The sequence below is a fragment of the Onychostoma macrolepis genome, chromosome 01 (assembly GCF_012432095.1).
Source record: "Onychostoma macrolepis isolate SWU-2019 chromosome 01, ASM1243209v1, whole genome shotgun sequence".
NCBI classification, from domain to species: domain Eukaryota; kingdom Metazoa; phylum Chordata; class Actinopteri; order Cypriniformes; family Cyprinidae; genus Onychostoma; species Onychostoma macrolepis.
The window spans coordinates 39,502,625-39,518,686 of NC_081155.1; the positions used below are offsets into that span (position 1 = coordinate 39,502,625).

Genomic DNA, 16,062 nt, shown 5'->3' on the forward strand with positions numbered 1-16,062 from the left:
ATCCTTGATGTTATTATTCTGTACTGCTCCATAATTCACTTCAATTATTATAAATAAAAATTATAATCACAAAAAAGTGTTCATATGTTGAATGACAAAGCGGGAGGTTAGAAATACTCATCAATCTCACTACAGCACCAGTGTATCCTTCCTTTGGTATACTGTAATATTTATAGAGCTTACTTTGGCCTTTTACATTTAATTCTTTATCATTTGTTGAGTATTCTGCTGCTTGGACGACAATAAGAACTGTCAAATCTCAGGAGGATTCATCAGAAGACAAAACTGAACATGAGATAAGAGATAGATTTGACAAACCTTTATAATTCGTCTTTTCAGTTGTTCGATAGCTCTACAAATCCAACAAAGAAAGCAAAAACTGTATCTCACATTTTAATTATTAATATTATTTCTGACTTAATGATTGTAATTATCAGCTGAATTATTAAAATATAAAAATATATTTGACTGTAATTAATAATTAAGCAATTATGAAGTGTATAAATTACAGTAAGTGCATCAAATATTCCACTAATATGAAATAAAGATTTATTTATTTTAATTTTTTTTTACTTCATGAGAATTATCAAGGGCATATATGACCAGATACAGTATAAAGATTAGACAAATAATTCCATGAAAAAAACAAAAAATATAATGCTTAATATATGGCAGCTGTAGGAAAGTTGTCAGGAGCATCATCTGATCTTTTTGCTCAAGAATATTGTTTATGCACATTTTCTGGACTAACTTTTAGCCTGATGGGTAATTGAAACTTAAGCTTGGAAAACACTTTTGAAGAATTTTGTCTTTCATCATTCAGGCAGACAGGACCTATACTTGCATGACTAGAAAATAAACCAGCGGTGAAACCAAAATGATCACCTAGTCTTTCAACTGTGATGCTGTTTAGCCATTCTGCCACTTGGCAAAAAGAGCATGTCAGGTGGATTTAGATCTATAGAGCTGTTACATTCTATATCCAATAACAAGCATCAGATATCAATTACTTTAAAGAGTTACGTTTCAATTTTTATAAACAAACACATGCTTGTTAACCTTTGTTTAAATATGTATTGTAGCCGTAGGGAGATATGATTACTTAAAATTCAATATAGATTCCCTAAATATGTATGCAAACCTTTTTATTGCAATAAATGTTGAAACAAATTTAAACAAGCCTCTAAATCAGATATCCAGCACAAGGTTTGTAGTATTATAAGTTTTAGAAATGATTATTGTTTTATAATTCTGACAGGAAATATTATAGTGATTATAAGTGTAATGAAATGATAATAATCTGCATAAAACATCACTCAAAATAGGTTCCCTCAAAAATGCTTGCAAAGTGAGGCTTTATTTTGAAGCAACCCCTGTCTGCTTTTGTTATTAGTATTGAAACACCTGAAATGCTCTTACATAAAGGTTTCCCAACTATGTCTCTAAAGATGTCTCTAATATTGGAGTCATTTTCATTGGTTCCAATAATTCCTCCTGAGTCTGAACATCTGTTATTCTGGTCTAAGCAGCAGAATGCAGTCCAGAAATGACTAGGCACGTTCACTCTATTGTTTATGTTATTAGTGCCTGGTACCATTTTCTATTTATTAATCATTTGGAATGACAATTGTCTGTAAAATTATAATGAAAATGATTTGATTTAAAATTGTATAATTATAATGTAACAACTGTAAAACTATTAATGTCTAATAATACCTCTAATAAAAATCATTAATACTTCAAACCTTGCACTGGGTACTTCTAGAAAAAATATATGTGCTTTTGCACTGGATTATATACCCAAATTTTGTTATTTTATATGGTATCTGACTGACGGTTGTCACATGTGTGTTCCCATTTAGTTCCTGTTTGTCCATATTTGGTTCTTCCCGTTCCCGTTTCCATTTGTGTTGATTTGATTCCAGGTGTTTCTTGTCAATCAGTCTCATTTAGTCTTTGTGTGTAGTGTATTTAAAGAGCGTTCTGTTTAGTTTCCTTTGTCTGCTGTTATATGTCATTAAAAGATTGTATTCTGAAGAACTCCTCGTCCCCTTGCTCCAGGGAAACATGACAACGGTATTAGACAACACAATAAAAACAAAACTGAAAATGTACTGGTAATTGTCTGCTAGTACATTATCCTTAGGGACATTTCCGTTAACCCTAAAACAATGCAACAAAGTGCAACAGCTGTAAAAATAAATAAATACGGGAAACTTTAATAAAGAGAATCATATAAATTGTATCAAGCTGTCTGTGACGATTACAGGGGCTCTATATTTGAACCAACATCAATGGAGGAAAACAAACAACAAAAAAGTGAGAATTTAGAGTTTAGTTTATTAGAAGAAAATCAGGTACGATTTCATTATAATGGATTTTGAATTTTAACTAGATTTTACTGGATTGAACTGGTCTTGACTCTGAACTGGCCATGGACACAGCCTACTGCAATTGCTAAACAACCTGCAAACTTCAACAAAACCTACAAGCATAGGCGTTCTCAAAAAGACAAGCTCCCATTTTGAATACCCTTTTCACTCTTTTATTGACAGAAACAGTGTAAAAATGATAGAATGATGAGGGGGAAAGGGCTCCACGACTCGTCCCCAACACTAGCACTGCAGCTTCCCAGGCTGCTACAGTAGTGTTTGGCAAAGTTTGTAAGATCCGTGGCATCAAATCTTAGACTCTGAGGGGCCATTCACACAGAATGTGTTTTATTATTACACTGCTTGTTGTTTTTCTATGTAAACTTCCTAACCGTAAAAATAAAGCATCCATAATTTTCTGTTTTTGAATCAAAGATTTGATTTATGGTAAATGATACGTGATAGTGAATAAGTGACAGCAGTCTAATACTACACATGCTGCCTTATTGTCATTAAAAGGATAGTTCACCCAAAAATCAAAGATTTGATTTATGGTAAATGATACGTGTTGGCTTCATGTTTTAGCTACAGTTTTAGCAGTGTATTTAAAGTAAACATTACAGAATATCATATAATTTTTAAATGTGTCAAGAATTCATTAAATCAGTGATTGTGACATGCTCATAAAATATGCAATGTCTGATTGTGCGGAAAAAGGAAGTCAAAGTTGTATTCCACAGAAAAAGTAAAAAAAAAAAAAAGTTTTCCCCCTTTCTTTTTTAATGACTGAGAAGCAGTGTTCTGGAAAAAATAAAATAAAAATAAAAAATAAAAACTGAAACATGAAAATGAAATCAATTTAATTGTTCTGAACAGAAATGCTTTGTTTTCTCCTTTTTTAATTACTGAAGAGCTGGGTTTTGCACTGATTCAGGGAATAAAGACAAAAAAAGAAAGAAGGAAGAAGAAGAGAAAAAGGAAGTGTAACGGGGTCAACAAGATGTGAGGCCTGCGGATCCATTTGCAAAGCTTTATTAGTCAGAGACATGGTCATAACAGGCAGGGTCACACAAATGGCAAACAGGTATATAAAGGGCAAGGCAGAAGAGTACTCAAGTGAACAGGCCTGGCCTCCGATCGGCGAACAATATCCAGAGGGCTAGACGAGAGGGGTAATCCAGGTACACAAGCAATAATCCGGGCAGGGGCAAACAGAGTCCGAGACAGCAGGCAAAGGGTTAATCCAAGATACAACGGCAGAAATCAGAACACGAGGAAACAGGCAAGGCAAGACTAAGTAGACAAGACCCAAGTGGTGTCTCATTTCATAGGGGTATGTTTTCACCCCTAGCTCTTACCACTCGGTTTCGAGGGACAAGGTCTAGGGGTAAAACGAAGGGGTAGGGGAAGGGGAAGGGGTAAGACAGAGAAATGGGATTCAACCTAAGACAACTAAGTGGGCACCGTAGAGTAGCTATCACTGGGGGAGCGATAAAAGCTAGACAATACGGGAACTAAAACACAGAAAGGCTCGGTAAAGCAGCTATCGCTAGGAGAGGGATATATGCAGAACTAAACATAAACACAGAATGGCTTGGTAAGGCAGCTAACACTTGGAGAGTGCTACACGCAGAACAATACTCGGCCAACTGTGAACGGAAGTCCATGGTTTATATAGATTGTGTGATTGAGTCAGCTGTGTGTACTTGGTGCAATGAATGATGGGAAATGTAGTCTGGTGAAGTGCAACAATAGTGTGATGCAAGAGTCCATGTGATGAGCGAGTGACCTCTGGTGGTGAGTGAACGGAAGACCATAACCCGGATTCGTGACAGGAAGAAATAAAAACAACATTTTAAAAATATGAACAAAAATAAAATCAAGTTTAATTGTTGAACAGAAATGCTTATTTGAAACTAATTGGATAACAACATTTTTATTCGTCTGTTTTATATTTTAATTCAGCAAACAATCATGAGTTCAAATAGTACCACCCAGATAGCATGCAGATGTGGGCCACTTAAGGCAATGATACGGCACTGCTGGCCTTCTTATGGCCCGGACAAAATGGATTTAAGCCTGAAGTGGCTCATATGTAAAACAGCAAAAATGGGCCAAATGTATCAAATCACATGTGGGCCTCTGTAGGCAAAGATGCGGTGTTGACGGCAATGTGTAATCTGAATGTGACCCTAAAGTGGCCCAACAGTGATTATGGCCCAAATAGTGCCAACCAATTGTGGGCCACCTTTGGCAAAAATGTGGCATTATCGACAAAGGTTAATCAGGGTGTAAACCAAATGTGGTCCACATACAGTATGTTTCAGCAAATGTGGCCCAGGTATATTAAAACGTATCTGGGCCAATTTTAGCAAAGATGTGTATGCAATATCTAATGTGGCTGTGAGCCTAAAGTGGCCCGTATGATACCACAAATGTGGCCCAGTTATTCAAAACGTATCTGGGCCAGTTTTAGCAAAGATGTGTATGCAATATCTAATGTGGCTGTGAGCCTAAAGTGGCCCGTATATGATACCACAAATGTGGCCCAGTTATTCAAAACGTATCTGGGCCAGTTTTGGTAAACATATGGCACAGTAAGCACTGGCTAATATGGCTAAAATTGCCCAAATAATTAATAACAATTTGCGCCACTTTTGGCAAATATATGGCACAGTCAGCATTGGCTAATCAGTGTGTAAACCTAACTTGTCCCACATTTGACATGGCAAATATGCCCCATGTATTATAAAACAGATAAGGGCCACTTCTGGTTTGGATGTAGCACTTGACACTGGCTAATTGAAATGGAAGTATGAAATTGTAAATATGGCCTAATAGAATTTGGCTACTTTTAGTAGGATGAAGCACAGTTAACTGATGCAGGGTGATCTGGATATGAGACTTAAGAGGGCTACGCCCAGTAATTTATTATTTGAAACATGCTTTTGATGGCAGTTTTTTTATATGTGTACTGTGCAGCATAAAAACAGAAGTGCACTATAATGATCCCTGCAAACATGCACCTGCGGGGCCCATGCTGGCTTTTTGCGGGCACAGTGGACTAGGGCCAGCCCACACCAAACCTAAACAGACCCAGTGCGGACTTGCCCAGGCGAGACCCACAGCTTTGGGCTCACCCTGGGCTTTCTGTGAACAGCCCACACTATGGGACTGCCCACATTAATCCAATGATGGCCCAGTGTGGGACCAGCCCGTTCGGGCCCAGAGCAACTTTTGTACCTTTGGGCCCATGCAGGTTTTTGTGTAGGCAGCCCTGTAATGCAACTAGGAGAATACAAACATCATTGACTGGCCATTCTTTAGCCACTCAATTGTACTGGAATGGCTCAAACCAAAAGACACCTTTTCAGAACCTGTTGTTTCAAATAGGCCAGGGATCCACAAATCTGGCTCACGAGATACACTTTCCTGCAGAGTTTAGTTCCAACTTTTATCAAACTCACCCAACTGTGATTTTCTAATGATCTTAAAGACATTGATTAGCATGCTCAGATGTGTTTGATTAAGGTTAGAACTAAACTCTGCAGTAAAGTGGGTCTCACGAGTCATATTTGAGGTGCAACAGACATGAGCCTGTTAATAATAATTTTGTGGGCAGTTTTCTTCCTTACCACTAGGGGTGCTAGGGTGTTTTAGGTTTCCTTAAGTAAAGCCATGTGGGTAGAAGGAGTAGCAAAACTAGAACCAGAAGATGGCGCTAATGCAATGTCAAGGATGCAAGCTGCCGTTAAAACCCAAAGAAGAAGAAGAAGAAGAAGAAGAACAAGAAGAAGAACAAGAAGAAGAACAAGAAGAAGAACAAGAACAAGAACAAGAACAAGAACAAGAACAAGAACAAGAACAAGAACAAGAACAAGAGGGAGTAGGAATAACAAGCAGCAGTAGCCAGCATGGCTCACCTGCTGAGCATGTTGTGCTGTGTCCTGGTTTGGAAATGTGTCATTTCAAGCCCAGTCTAAAGTAAGGAGTTGATGTTTTTTGCAGAGATGTTACATGTATGTGTGGCCTACATTTGGATTGATGCTAAGAGTTTAAGACAGTGTATTTGTATGCATTTTAGAAGGACTCTTTATTGATGAGGTCACCACATCATGGTCCAGTTTGAATATGGATTCAAAGTTCTTTTCGACGTGGGACCATAGTCTGGACTTTTTTTGACTGTTCCTGGTTAGGAAGAGTCTGGTGTTTGAGAGCTGTGGTGTGTTTTCATTACAAGAGGCTGGATTATTCATTTGCTAACTTCAGCTACGGACAGTGTTTGGACATTTATGCACTACAGATAAGACATTCGCACACATCAACTTTCATATGACGAAATCCTACAATCTTACATTGCTTTGTTTGCTTTCTTTTATTGTGTTTTTTTTTTTGTTGTTGTTGTTGTTGTTCTTTTGTATTTACATTTTTGGCTATATGTAGCTGTATTAACCTGAATTGAATGTTTTCTATTTTGTATTTAATAAATTGATTTGAAATCCCTTTGACTACTGTACATTTTTGACAATACAGACATTAGTTATGTGGTGACTGCATCCATTTCAGATGTATAATAACTGTTTCTCCCAAAGACTTAAGTTATAGTAGCTGGAAAGTATTGATAGTGAAACAGATGTATTGTTGTTGATTAATAGTGCTGTCCCTGTGTGGGCCTAGTGATGGCGTTTTGCCAATGAGCAAATTCTCAGGTGCCCTGTGCTGGCAGCCCGCTGGGGGCCCTTAGGCTAGCCATAAAGGGCCACTGCAGGCTTGTTTGCAGGGATAGCTCTAACTGTCACGGTTTCTGTTTGGACTTTTTTTTCCTTTTGCACTGTTTCCCTTGTTGTGTTGATTTGTATTATTCTGTTCAGGTGTGCCTAGTTTATTATCCTTGTTTGGTCTGAGTACTTATGTTCACTTTGAGATTGTCTGGTCTTACATTTACATGTTTTGAATGTTGCTGTGCTACATTGTGTTTGGATTTACCTTTGTTGGATTTACCCTTGTTGGATTAAAGACTTCTGATATATAACCTTTCTTTTTGTCGTGCGCTCTTTAACACAGCGTAGCTGTGACACTTATAGACTTCCTGTGTCGGTAGAGTCTGCGTGAGAAGCATTTAGGATCTAACTTGTGAAGAACTGTTTTTAAAGTCTTGGAATGTGTGTCATTATTGCTGCTTGTGCAAAACTTGGTTTGGGATGATTTTACCGAATAGGACACATTTCTGGAACTTATTTGCACATTTAGGGAGGAAATTTTTTAATTTCTCTTTACAATATGTTGAGTATTGTTGATGTATAACTCACCTAAGGCTTATTGTGGCCAAGATAATGTATATTTATGGTTTATTTGGTTCATTATTAGCTAAAATGTGGCTGTGCAGCAGCCTGCTTGTGGACCACTGCCAAAATGTCACTATTCCGTGCAGCATGTGGGCCACATGAGGAATGTGGGGAAGACCAGGATTAGAATAAAAATCAACTGTGGCCCACATTAGGGCCAGTTTTGGTTTATTTTGGTGTGGCAATGCTCAGGCTTACTTGAGGCCCAAATCTGGCAAACATGAGTGGTCCACCCAAATGCCACCATTCTACACAGTATGCGGGCCGGAGTAAGGTGTTGGATCTGGGCTGGATCTGGGCCAAAATTGAAATCAATGTTGCCCAGATAGGGCCAGTTATGTTTTTTTTATAAAACATTTTTTCATGGTTGACATTTGGCCTTCCTATGGCTTGCTTGTGGCCCAAATCTGGCAAACAGGAGTGGTCCACCCAAACACCATCATTCTACACAATATGTGGGCTGGGGCAAGGTGTTGGATCTGGGCCGGATCTGGGCCAGAATTAAAATAAATGTGTTCTGGTTAATATTATTTCTTTTCATGGCTGACATGCGGGCTTCCTATATGGCTTGCTTGTGGCCCAAATTTGGCAAACAGCAGTGGACTGCCCAAGTGCCATCATTCTTCACAGTACATGGACCGGAGCAAGCCCAGACAGCAACATAGTGTTGGCCCAGATCCGGCCCACATCTGGCCCGCATGAAATCCATGCGGGCCAGATGTGGGCCGGATCTGGGCAGACACTGCATGCTGTCTGGGAGGTGTTGGATCTGGGCCAGAATTAAAATCAATGTGGCCCAGACTTGGGCCAGTTATGCTTTATTTGGTCTATTCATGGCTGACATTTGGCCTTCCTTTGGCTTGCTTGAGGTCCAAATCTGGCAAACAGGAGCAGACTGCCCAAGTGCCATCATTCCACGCAGTATGTGGGCCAGATGAAAGTGTCAGGTGTGGGCCTGATCTGGGCCTCAGGAATTTTGCTATCTGGGCACCTATATGCAAATGTGATGTTGATGCATTCAACAAGTGAAATGCCCTTTCTCAGCCAGCAAGTCATTTTTACCCAATATGTTGCTGCGACAACACACTGGCATTCTACACAATGCTAGGGAGTTAGGGTTCTCAGAAGTTATGTCATCAACCTTTAAACAACTACATTTTCCCACATACAAAAATGCTGAAGTTTGATCTAACAAACGAGGATATCTGGCCGCATGTAACACAGACAAAGAGTGCACACTGTTCATACATAAACTGACTGGTTGAAAATCGGAAAACTTATCCTTTAAATGCAAAAATCTGCATACATGTGGTGCACTTTGAGAAATTAAGTGCTCCCACCCCTTTTCAGTGGCCAAATTGAAGAGAGTAAATGTCTTTGCCCTGATTTGGACTTTAAAGTGAACTCATTTTAGTTGTGATAGTGTCTCAGTCCACATTACATTCATTAGCAGTGTTGGGCAAGTTACTTCCAAAATGTAGTACATTATATATTACTAGTTTGAAAGTAATAGTTACATTACAATATTACTGTCTGTAAAAAGTAGTTTTTACTACTTTTGCGTTACTTATGAGTTACTTTGACCAAAATAACCACAGAAGTATGAATAGGCATTATCAATGTAGTTTATTAGTGCTCATTCCAGTGAAGGGCGATGTGGTATAGCATATTGCCTGTGTAGGCCCCCAAGCCTACTAACAACATAATGTAATAGGCACAGTGAAGGCTCGTGGCACACTACAGTAAATAACAATCACTCTTATGATCACAAAAGTAGGCAAACGAAAGTCTGGTGAATTATGGTAAAGATACCAAACACAATAGACACTATAATGTAAAGGCATGGTAAGACGCTCAGCCTCTTTTGCTTTTCGCTTCTATTCTTTTCTTTTCTTTTAATTCAAGTTCACAGCACATGGATTGGGTGGAGGCAACCACTACATTTTAATCACGATCCAAACAAAGATGCTGCATACATGCAGCATGAGCAGTTTTTGATTTAAATTAGATGGTATAATTTCGAAATTTGAAGCAAAACCAGAATGGTCTGACTTTAGCTTTGTGAAACTGTCCTGGTAGCCTATGTCTTGGTGTTGGTAAATGACAAAAAACAAAACAAACATAAAACAACAACAACGAAGCACCACTTAATTTCGGGTTAAACTGCGTTGTACTGAGATTGTAACAGCCTACCAAAATTTTATTATTGATGCGTTTACTTTTTTTACGTCAGAAAGATACACACAAACATTAGAACAAGAACATGTGGGGGAATACAGTAAAAATTAAAAGGTAATTAAATAATTAAAAATAATAAAATAGAATAAATAAATCATAATTGTCACAACACTCTCTGGAGCCAGGGAAATGAGGAGAGGAGGAATTCTTGAAACACAGTATTTAATGATCAACACACAGGGATCACAGGAACACACGAAATGACGTTTACAACAATTACAGACAACTAAGACCGGACCCTGAGGCAGGAAAACACGGGGCTTGTGAAGGCTGGGGAAAACTAGATAATTAACAGCACAGGACAGGGGACTAATTAACTAATGATCACAACAAACAAGGACAGGAACAGGAACTCCAAATAAGGGCACGAGAGGAGAGGAAACAGCAGACACAGAGACAAAGTCTGACAATAATACAGTCATACAATCATTTCACAATCATAAAAGTTAAGAAAGTGAAAGTGACATGTGGCCAAGTATGGTGACCCATACTCGGAAATTGTGCATTTAACCCATCCAAGTGCGCACACACACAGTAGTGAACACACACACACCAGTGGGCAGCCAATGCTGCAGCGCCCGGGGAGCAGTTGGGGGTTTGGTGCCTTGCTCAAGGGTCTCACCTCAGTCATGGTATTGAAGGTGGAGAGAGTGCTGGTTACTCACTCCTCCCACCGACAATTTCTGCCGGGCCTGAGATTTATAGCCCCATTTTGAAGCATTTATTCCATGTTTATTAATAAAATCAACATTGCCTTTGGAAAACCAGTCAGGGATGAAAACAGATTTACGAGCTGATAAAATATACTGATTATTCCAAATAATTTGAGGAGAAAAATTGAAGTTTATGTAAGTTTGGAATTTTGAAAGCATCACAAGGAGCCTTTAACCAAACTGAATTCCCCTTTAAACATTTTTTAGCCAATTTATTTAAAAAAATAAAAATAAAAATTGGTTTAAGTAAAAAAATTTTTTTTAAATCTAAGACATTCAAACCTTCCTTTGAATATGGCTGTGTTATGAATTTTCTGATGTGTTCCACCTTATTTTTCCATATAAATGTAAAATTATAAGAGAGTCAACAGATTTACAAGTGTTAGAACCAAGTGACGCGTTTACTGCGTTAGAGCAAAAAGTAATATAGGGTATACTGTAACGGCATTACTTTTGTAATGCATTACTTCCAACACTGTTTATACAACTATAAAATAAAACAATAAAAATTAAAAATATCATTTTCAGAATTATTAATGTTACTTTGTAATAGTAAAATTACAATACTTCTGTCTAAATTTCGTCATTTGCAAGAGGTCCTTGCAACACTGTCCACAAAAATGTAGGAAATTATGTCAATGTGAAAGCATTACTAGCACATGTTGCATTCCTGAAATGCATCAGAACCTGGAGTTCACACTAATATATTTTTCATACGTTTATGAAAAGAGAAGCATGAAGAAGGAAGCTGGCATTTTAGTTCCCTATGCATTTTAGCTTTATTACTCAAATGAAATAGTTGAGAAAGCACATTTCACTAAATGGAGGGGGTATATAAATGTGAGTAAAGGAAGGGAAATTATAGAAGGACGGGTGAAAACACACTTCTTGTGAAGAACAACACATAGGCCTGCATAAACCAGTGGTGAGTAACAGACAGTTAGTTCTAGATGCATTTTTAATTTAACTTGTTATTGTCATACTTACGCTATTTTAATTATATGTATATTTGAGTTATCATTTGTTAGACCAGTTTTATGTGATCTCCATTTTTGCTACCACTTTATGTATTCTACACATGGTCCAGCAACTGATATTTGCATAATTTGTAAAATATACCTAATAAACAAATGTAACTATAATCATGCCCTTTAATCCAATCTAATTTTTAATCTAATGCATTACAACCAAACAAGTATACATTCAGGCGATATAATGTTGGATTTTAATCAAATCTTTGCCCACAATCGAGCTGTAACAACAAGTTCAATTGTTATTTCTTGACAATAACAGTTTTTTTTTTTTTTTTTTCCATTGGAGCGACTTTTCTCCATATTGTTTACAAGGCCTCCTTTTTGGAGGGAATACGTAAAGCCATTTAGCTTCTATAAGCTACAAATACAATAGAGCTAAATATGGATGATCATTGTACACTTTTTATACCACCAAATTTAATTTTCTCAAATGTCAGAAATTGAGAAAAATATTAGACAAAGCAGAGAGAAAGATTGAACACTTCTGTAATCTGTACATTTTGTAATCGTACCTTGAATTTTAGGGGCATATAACTGGAATCTAATGCACTTTTATAGTCTCGTTGTTTCAAAGTTTATAGCTTGATCTTTGACTTATACTGCTATTTATTTCACTGTTTGTATGTTATGAAGCCTATATTACACATTATAAGCTGTTGTAGCAGTCATAAAAACTATTGTGTTGTTCTTGTTCCTGCAGAGAACTTGATAATCCATCATCTCTTCATCATGATGCTGCTTCTTCATGTGCTGATGCTGTCTCTTCTCTCCGGTGGTTTGGCCAAAGTTGTGCAGGATTTTGAGAGTGAATGTCGTCAATTTTTTGCAAATGGAAAATCACCAACAAGATTTTCTGAATCACAGTATAAGCAGATCTGCCAAACTCTAGATAATGATGTTTATTATGCCACATTCTATGACACTGACAACAAGATCCCCGTGTACTCAGCCTACAAGTTTGAAGGTTTAATGGGCTGCACAAGACTAAACAAGTGGTACATTGAACCTCAAGTAAGTGAAATATTACTCTAAACAAGTTGTGGTAATTGTTGTACCATATTACTGTTAAGGTTTTACTGTTTATATTAGACGGTTCTAGGGATGTTTTTTTGTGGTGTGGGTACAGTCATTTTGAATTTACTGATAACACTAATGTCTTTGCTGTTTATCCTTTTAATCTTTCATTGAAAATATTCACAGTTAAACTTTAAAGAAAAATTGTTCTATTTTTTAAATAATATTTTTTCTCATTTATATGTGTGTGCTACACTTACTGGCACCCTCCTTTTGAAAACACAACTTAGAAACTTAGGATCTGAGATCTTTCCAACTAGATCCATCGGATTCTGAGGTCTACGTGTCTCTAGTAAAATAGGATCACACATTCTTCAAAATAATTCAAGATCATTCTGTATGAGCACCAAATAATGTGTCCAACAGCTTTAAAGAAACATGAGGATACTGCATATATATAGCATAGCAACGTACAATAAAAGTGAACTGAGAATCAGATAAATGCTTCTAACATAAAAGAGAGATTGCTAATATATTATATGTGAAGCATATTGTAAATCTGAATAGCAGAAGGAGCTGTATGAACAAGGTGATGGGTTTGTAATGTGTGTTTTTGGGAAGAAGAGCAATAGATTTGGCCTAAAGTGTTTGCCGTGCTTACTTTATGCTTCATCCTACAGAGTGAGTGTTGCATATTAACTACTATGATTTTGTTTTTCCTTTAACATGAACTGATTCACTTTTTCAGCTTGACAGTAATAATGCATCACCAAACATGCAACTGGAGAAAGATGTGAAAAAACAAGGACGTGGAGCCCGTCAAGCTCTCAATGGAGACTATGAGAAGTCTCGTTTTGACAAAGGTCATCTGGCACCAGTCTACCAGGCAAACTCACAGATCTGTGCTGATGCCACCTTCACTCTCACCAATGCTGCTCCACAAAACCCCTCTTTTAACCGAGGTCAGTGGAGGGTACTAGAAGGAAACATTGCAAAAGAACTGTCTGATCAATGTCTACCAAATAAGTATTCTGTTTACATTGTGACAGGGGTGGTACCTGGAAATAATAACATAAACAATAGAGTGAAAGTGCCTAGTCATTTCTGGACTGCATACTGCTGCTTAGACAACAATAATAAATGTCAGATCTCAAGAGGGTTTATTGGAGAGAATACGAACATTGCTCCCAAAAACAAAACTGTGAATGATTTAAAGACTGAGTTGGCAACGCTTTATAATGTTAAATCATTTGAATTGTTTGATAAATCTACAGATCCCCCAATGAAAAGCAGTTCAGAAAAAGAATTTAAGTTCTTTGAAAATAAAGCACCAGCGAGCTATTGTCTTCAAAAGAAACTTTATCAAATGTTTTCTTCGGTGTTATTGTTATTTCTGACTAAATTATTATAATTGTTAGCGGAATCATGAAGAAAATCCTGCTCATGTTTTGAAAAGGTGTACTAGCATGATTGTGAAAACCCTTAAGAACTCTTTCAATTCTGTTCGACTGTAATTAATAATTGAAACAATTACAATATGTATAAATGGAGTGCATCATATATTAAGCTAATATGAAATAAAGATTGATTTTTTTTGATTGATTGTGAAAAAAACTTTTTTGGCCCCTTTGCCTCTTTATTGGACAGACATCCATTAGATTATAACTAACTGCTAAGCTACAACACAGATTCAGTCTCGATTTACTCAAACTTTGAGATCATCGTAAGATTATACAGTTACATTATTACAAATATTTCCATTGAAATAAATTGCCAGCTAGGCACATGACACATGTGAAACTCGTCCACTAAGTCAATGTGAGTTTAATGCAAAATAACGCATTACAAATCAATATAAATACATTAAAACACGCACACACACACACACACACAAACATTAGATACTCAACAATTAATAAAGAATAAAATGTAAAAGGCCAAAGTCAGCTCTACAAAAGGCAAGGACACACTGGTGTTGCAGAGAGATGGGCGAGTATTTCTAACCTCCTGCTTTGTCATTCAGCAGTGCTGTAAGTCACACTGAAATTTACGACTTGACAAGACACTTTAAAAATAAATCAATAAAAAGACTACTTAATTTAGAAAACCACACACATAAGCAGTTCATTTAATAAACAGAATATTAAACACAGAGAAACAGATTAATGTTTACTAAGTCAAAGGGAGAAGGGAGACTGCTAGTCTGTTCTCACACAAATAAATGTGTTGTGTAGCAGGAAAAACTGAAAGAGAAATTCTGCATGTGAACATGGATGTACATTTGTTTTTGTTTTTTCTTCTATCCAGCACTCCAGTTTATCTTTTTTCTTATGTTTAATATTATATTTCAGATTGATGATAATAATAAAGGAGCACATGTGGCATGTGAGGGGACTGTGAATATACAAATACGTGGAGGCCGTCAAGCTCTTAATGGAGACAGTAACCGCTCTGGATACCACAAAGATCACCTGCACCAGTCCTCCAGGCAAACTCACAGACAAACTTCACTCTCACCAATGCTGCTCCACAAGACGGTTATTTTGTAAAGTATTCTCGTAGCTTTATAAAATTATGGTTGGCCTACTGATGTCATATGGACTATTTGAACAATGTCCTTACTACCTTTCTGGGCCTTAAACGTGGTAGTTGCGTTGCTGTCAAAAACATTCAAATTTAACATAATCAAACTTTAGCCAGACAAACCTAACAAATACACAGGCTATTCCATTGCCTAGAGAACTAGTGAGATGAATTCAAAACACTGTTAGAAAATTCTCCTTTTGGCAATCAGGGATCATTTTGCAAGTCAATGTTTATTTCAGTATACAACATGAATAGAGGGGTGGAGATACAGTGAAATTCAACATTTTTGTTACACTACAGTAACTGATCTTGCAGTAAATGAAAAGCACCAGATAAGAAAAGTTCAAATAGATTGAATGTGAACTCACTATGCAACACAATGCATTGTCAATTACGGTACAGTAAAATATAAATAAATAAATTCAGCATTCTCTGCATTACAGCATTAAAGTAATGACCACATTTGACATACTATAGCAGTTTCTTAGTCTTCTGACAAAAGACCTGCTACAGTATTTACTGTACATAGAATAGTGAAAGTTCTCTCATATAAAGTACTGCTGTTCTTTACTGTATACTGTATGTGTGGGTACATAAAAGCCCTGTAGATGACCAAGTAGGCCAACTTCTCTAATGGTCATTTCATGCACAAGAACATGGTCAACTAGTGCTGTATTTCATCAGGAGCAAATGTCTTTTGACCTCTGTCCTCTTCATATTTCTTTTCCCCTGCTCTTCCTTTTCCCTCTTTGTCTCCTAC

General features: G+C 37.0%; 2 protein-coding genes across 2 annotated transcripts in view; both read left to right on the forward strand.

Moving 5' to 3' along the window:
- LOC131545340 (endonuclease domain-containing 1 protein-like) overlaps positions 1 to 55 on the forward strand; it is a 5,568-nt gene extending 5,513 nt beyond the window's left edge. Inside the window, exon 4 of the mRNA XM_058784057.1 lies at positions 1 to 55. This exon is cut by the window's left edge and continues 1,526 nt beyond it. The gene's annotated coding sequence lies outside the window, so the exon portion shown is untranslated.
- An 11,486-nt stretch (positions 56 to 11,541) lies between these two features.
- LOC131544026 (endonuclease domain-containing 1 protein-like) lies at positions 11,542 to 15,265 on the forward strand. The gene is made up of 4 exons (XM_058781952.1): positions 11,542 to 11,593; positions 12,403 to 12,713; positions 13,465 to 13,917; positions 15,068 to 15,265. Exons 2-4 carry the CDS (start codon positions 12,432 to 12,434, stop codon positions 15,263 to 15,265), a joined length of 933 nt encoding a protein of 310 aa, XP_058637935.1. The 5' UTR covers positions 11,542 to 11,593; positions 12,403 to 12,431.
- Positions 15,266 to 16,062: the final 797 nt, after the last annotated feature.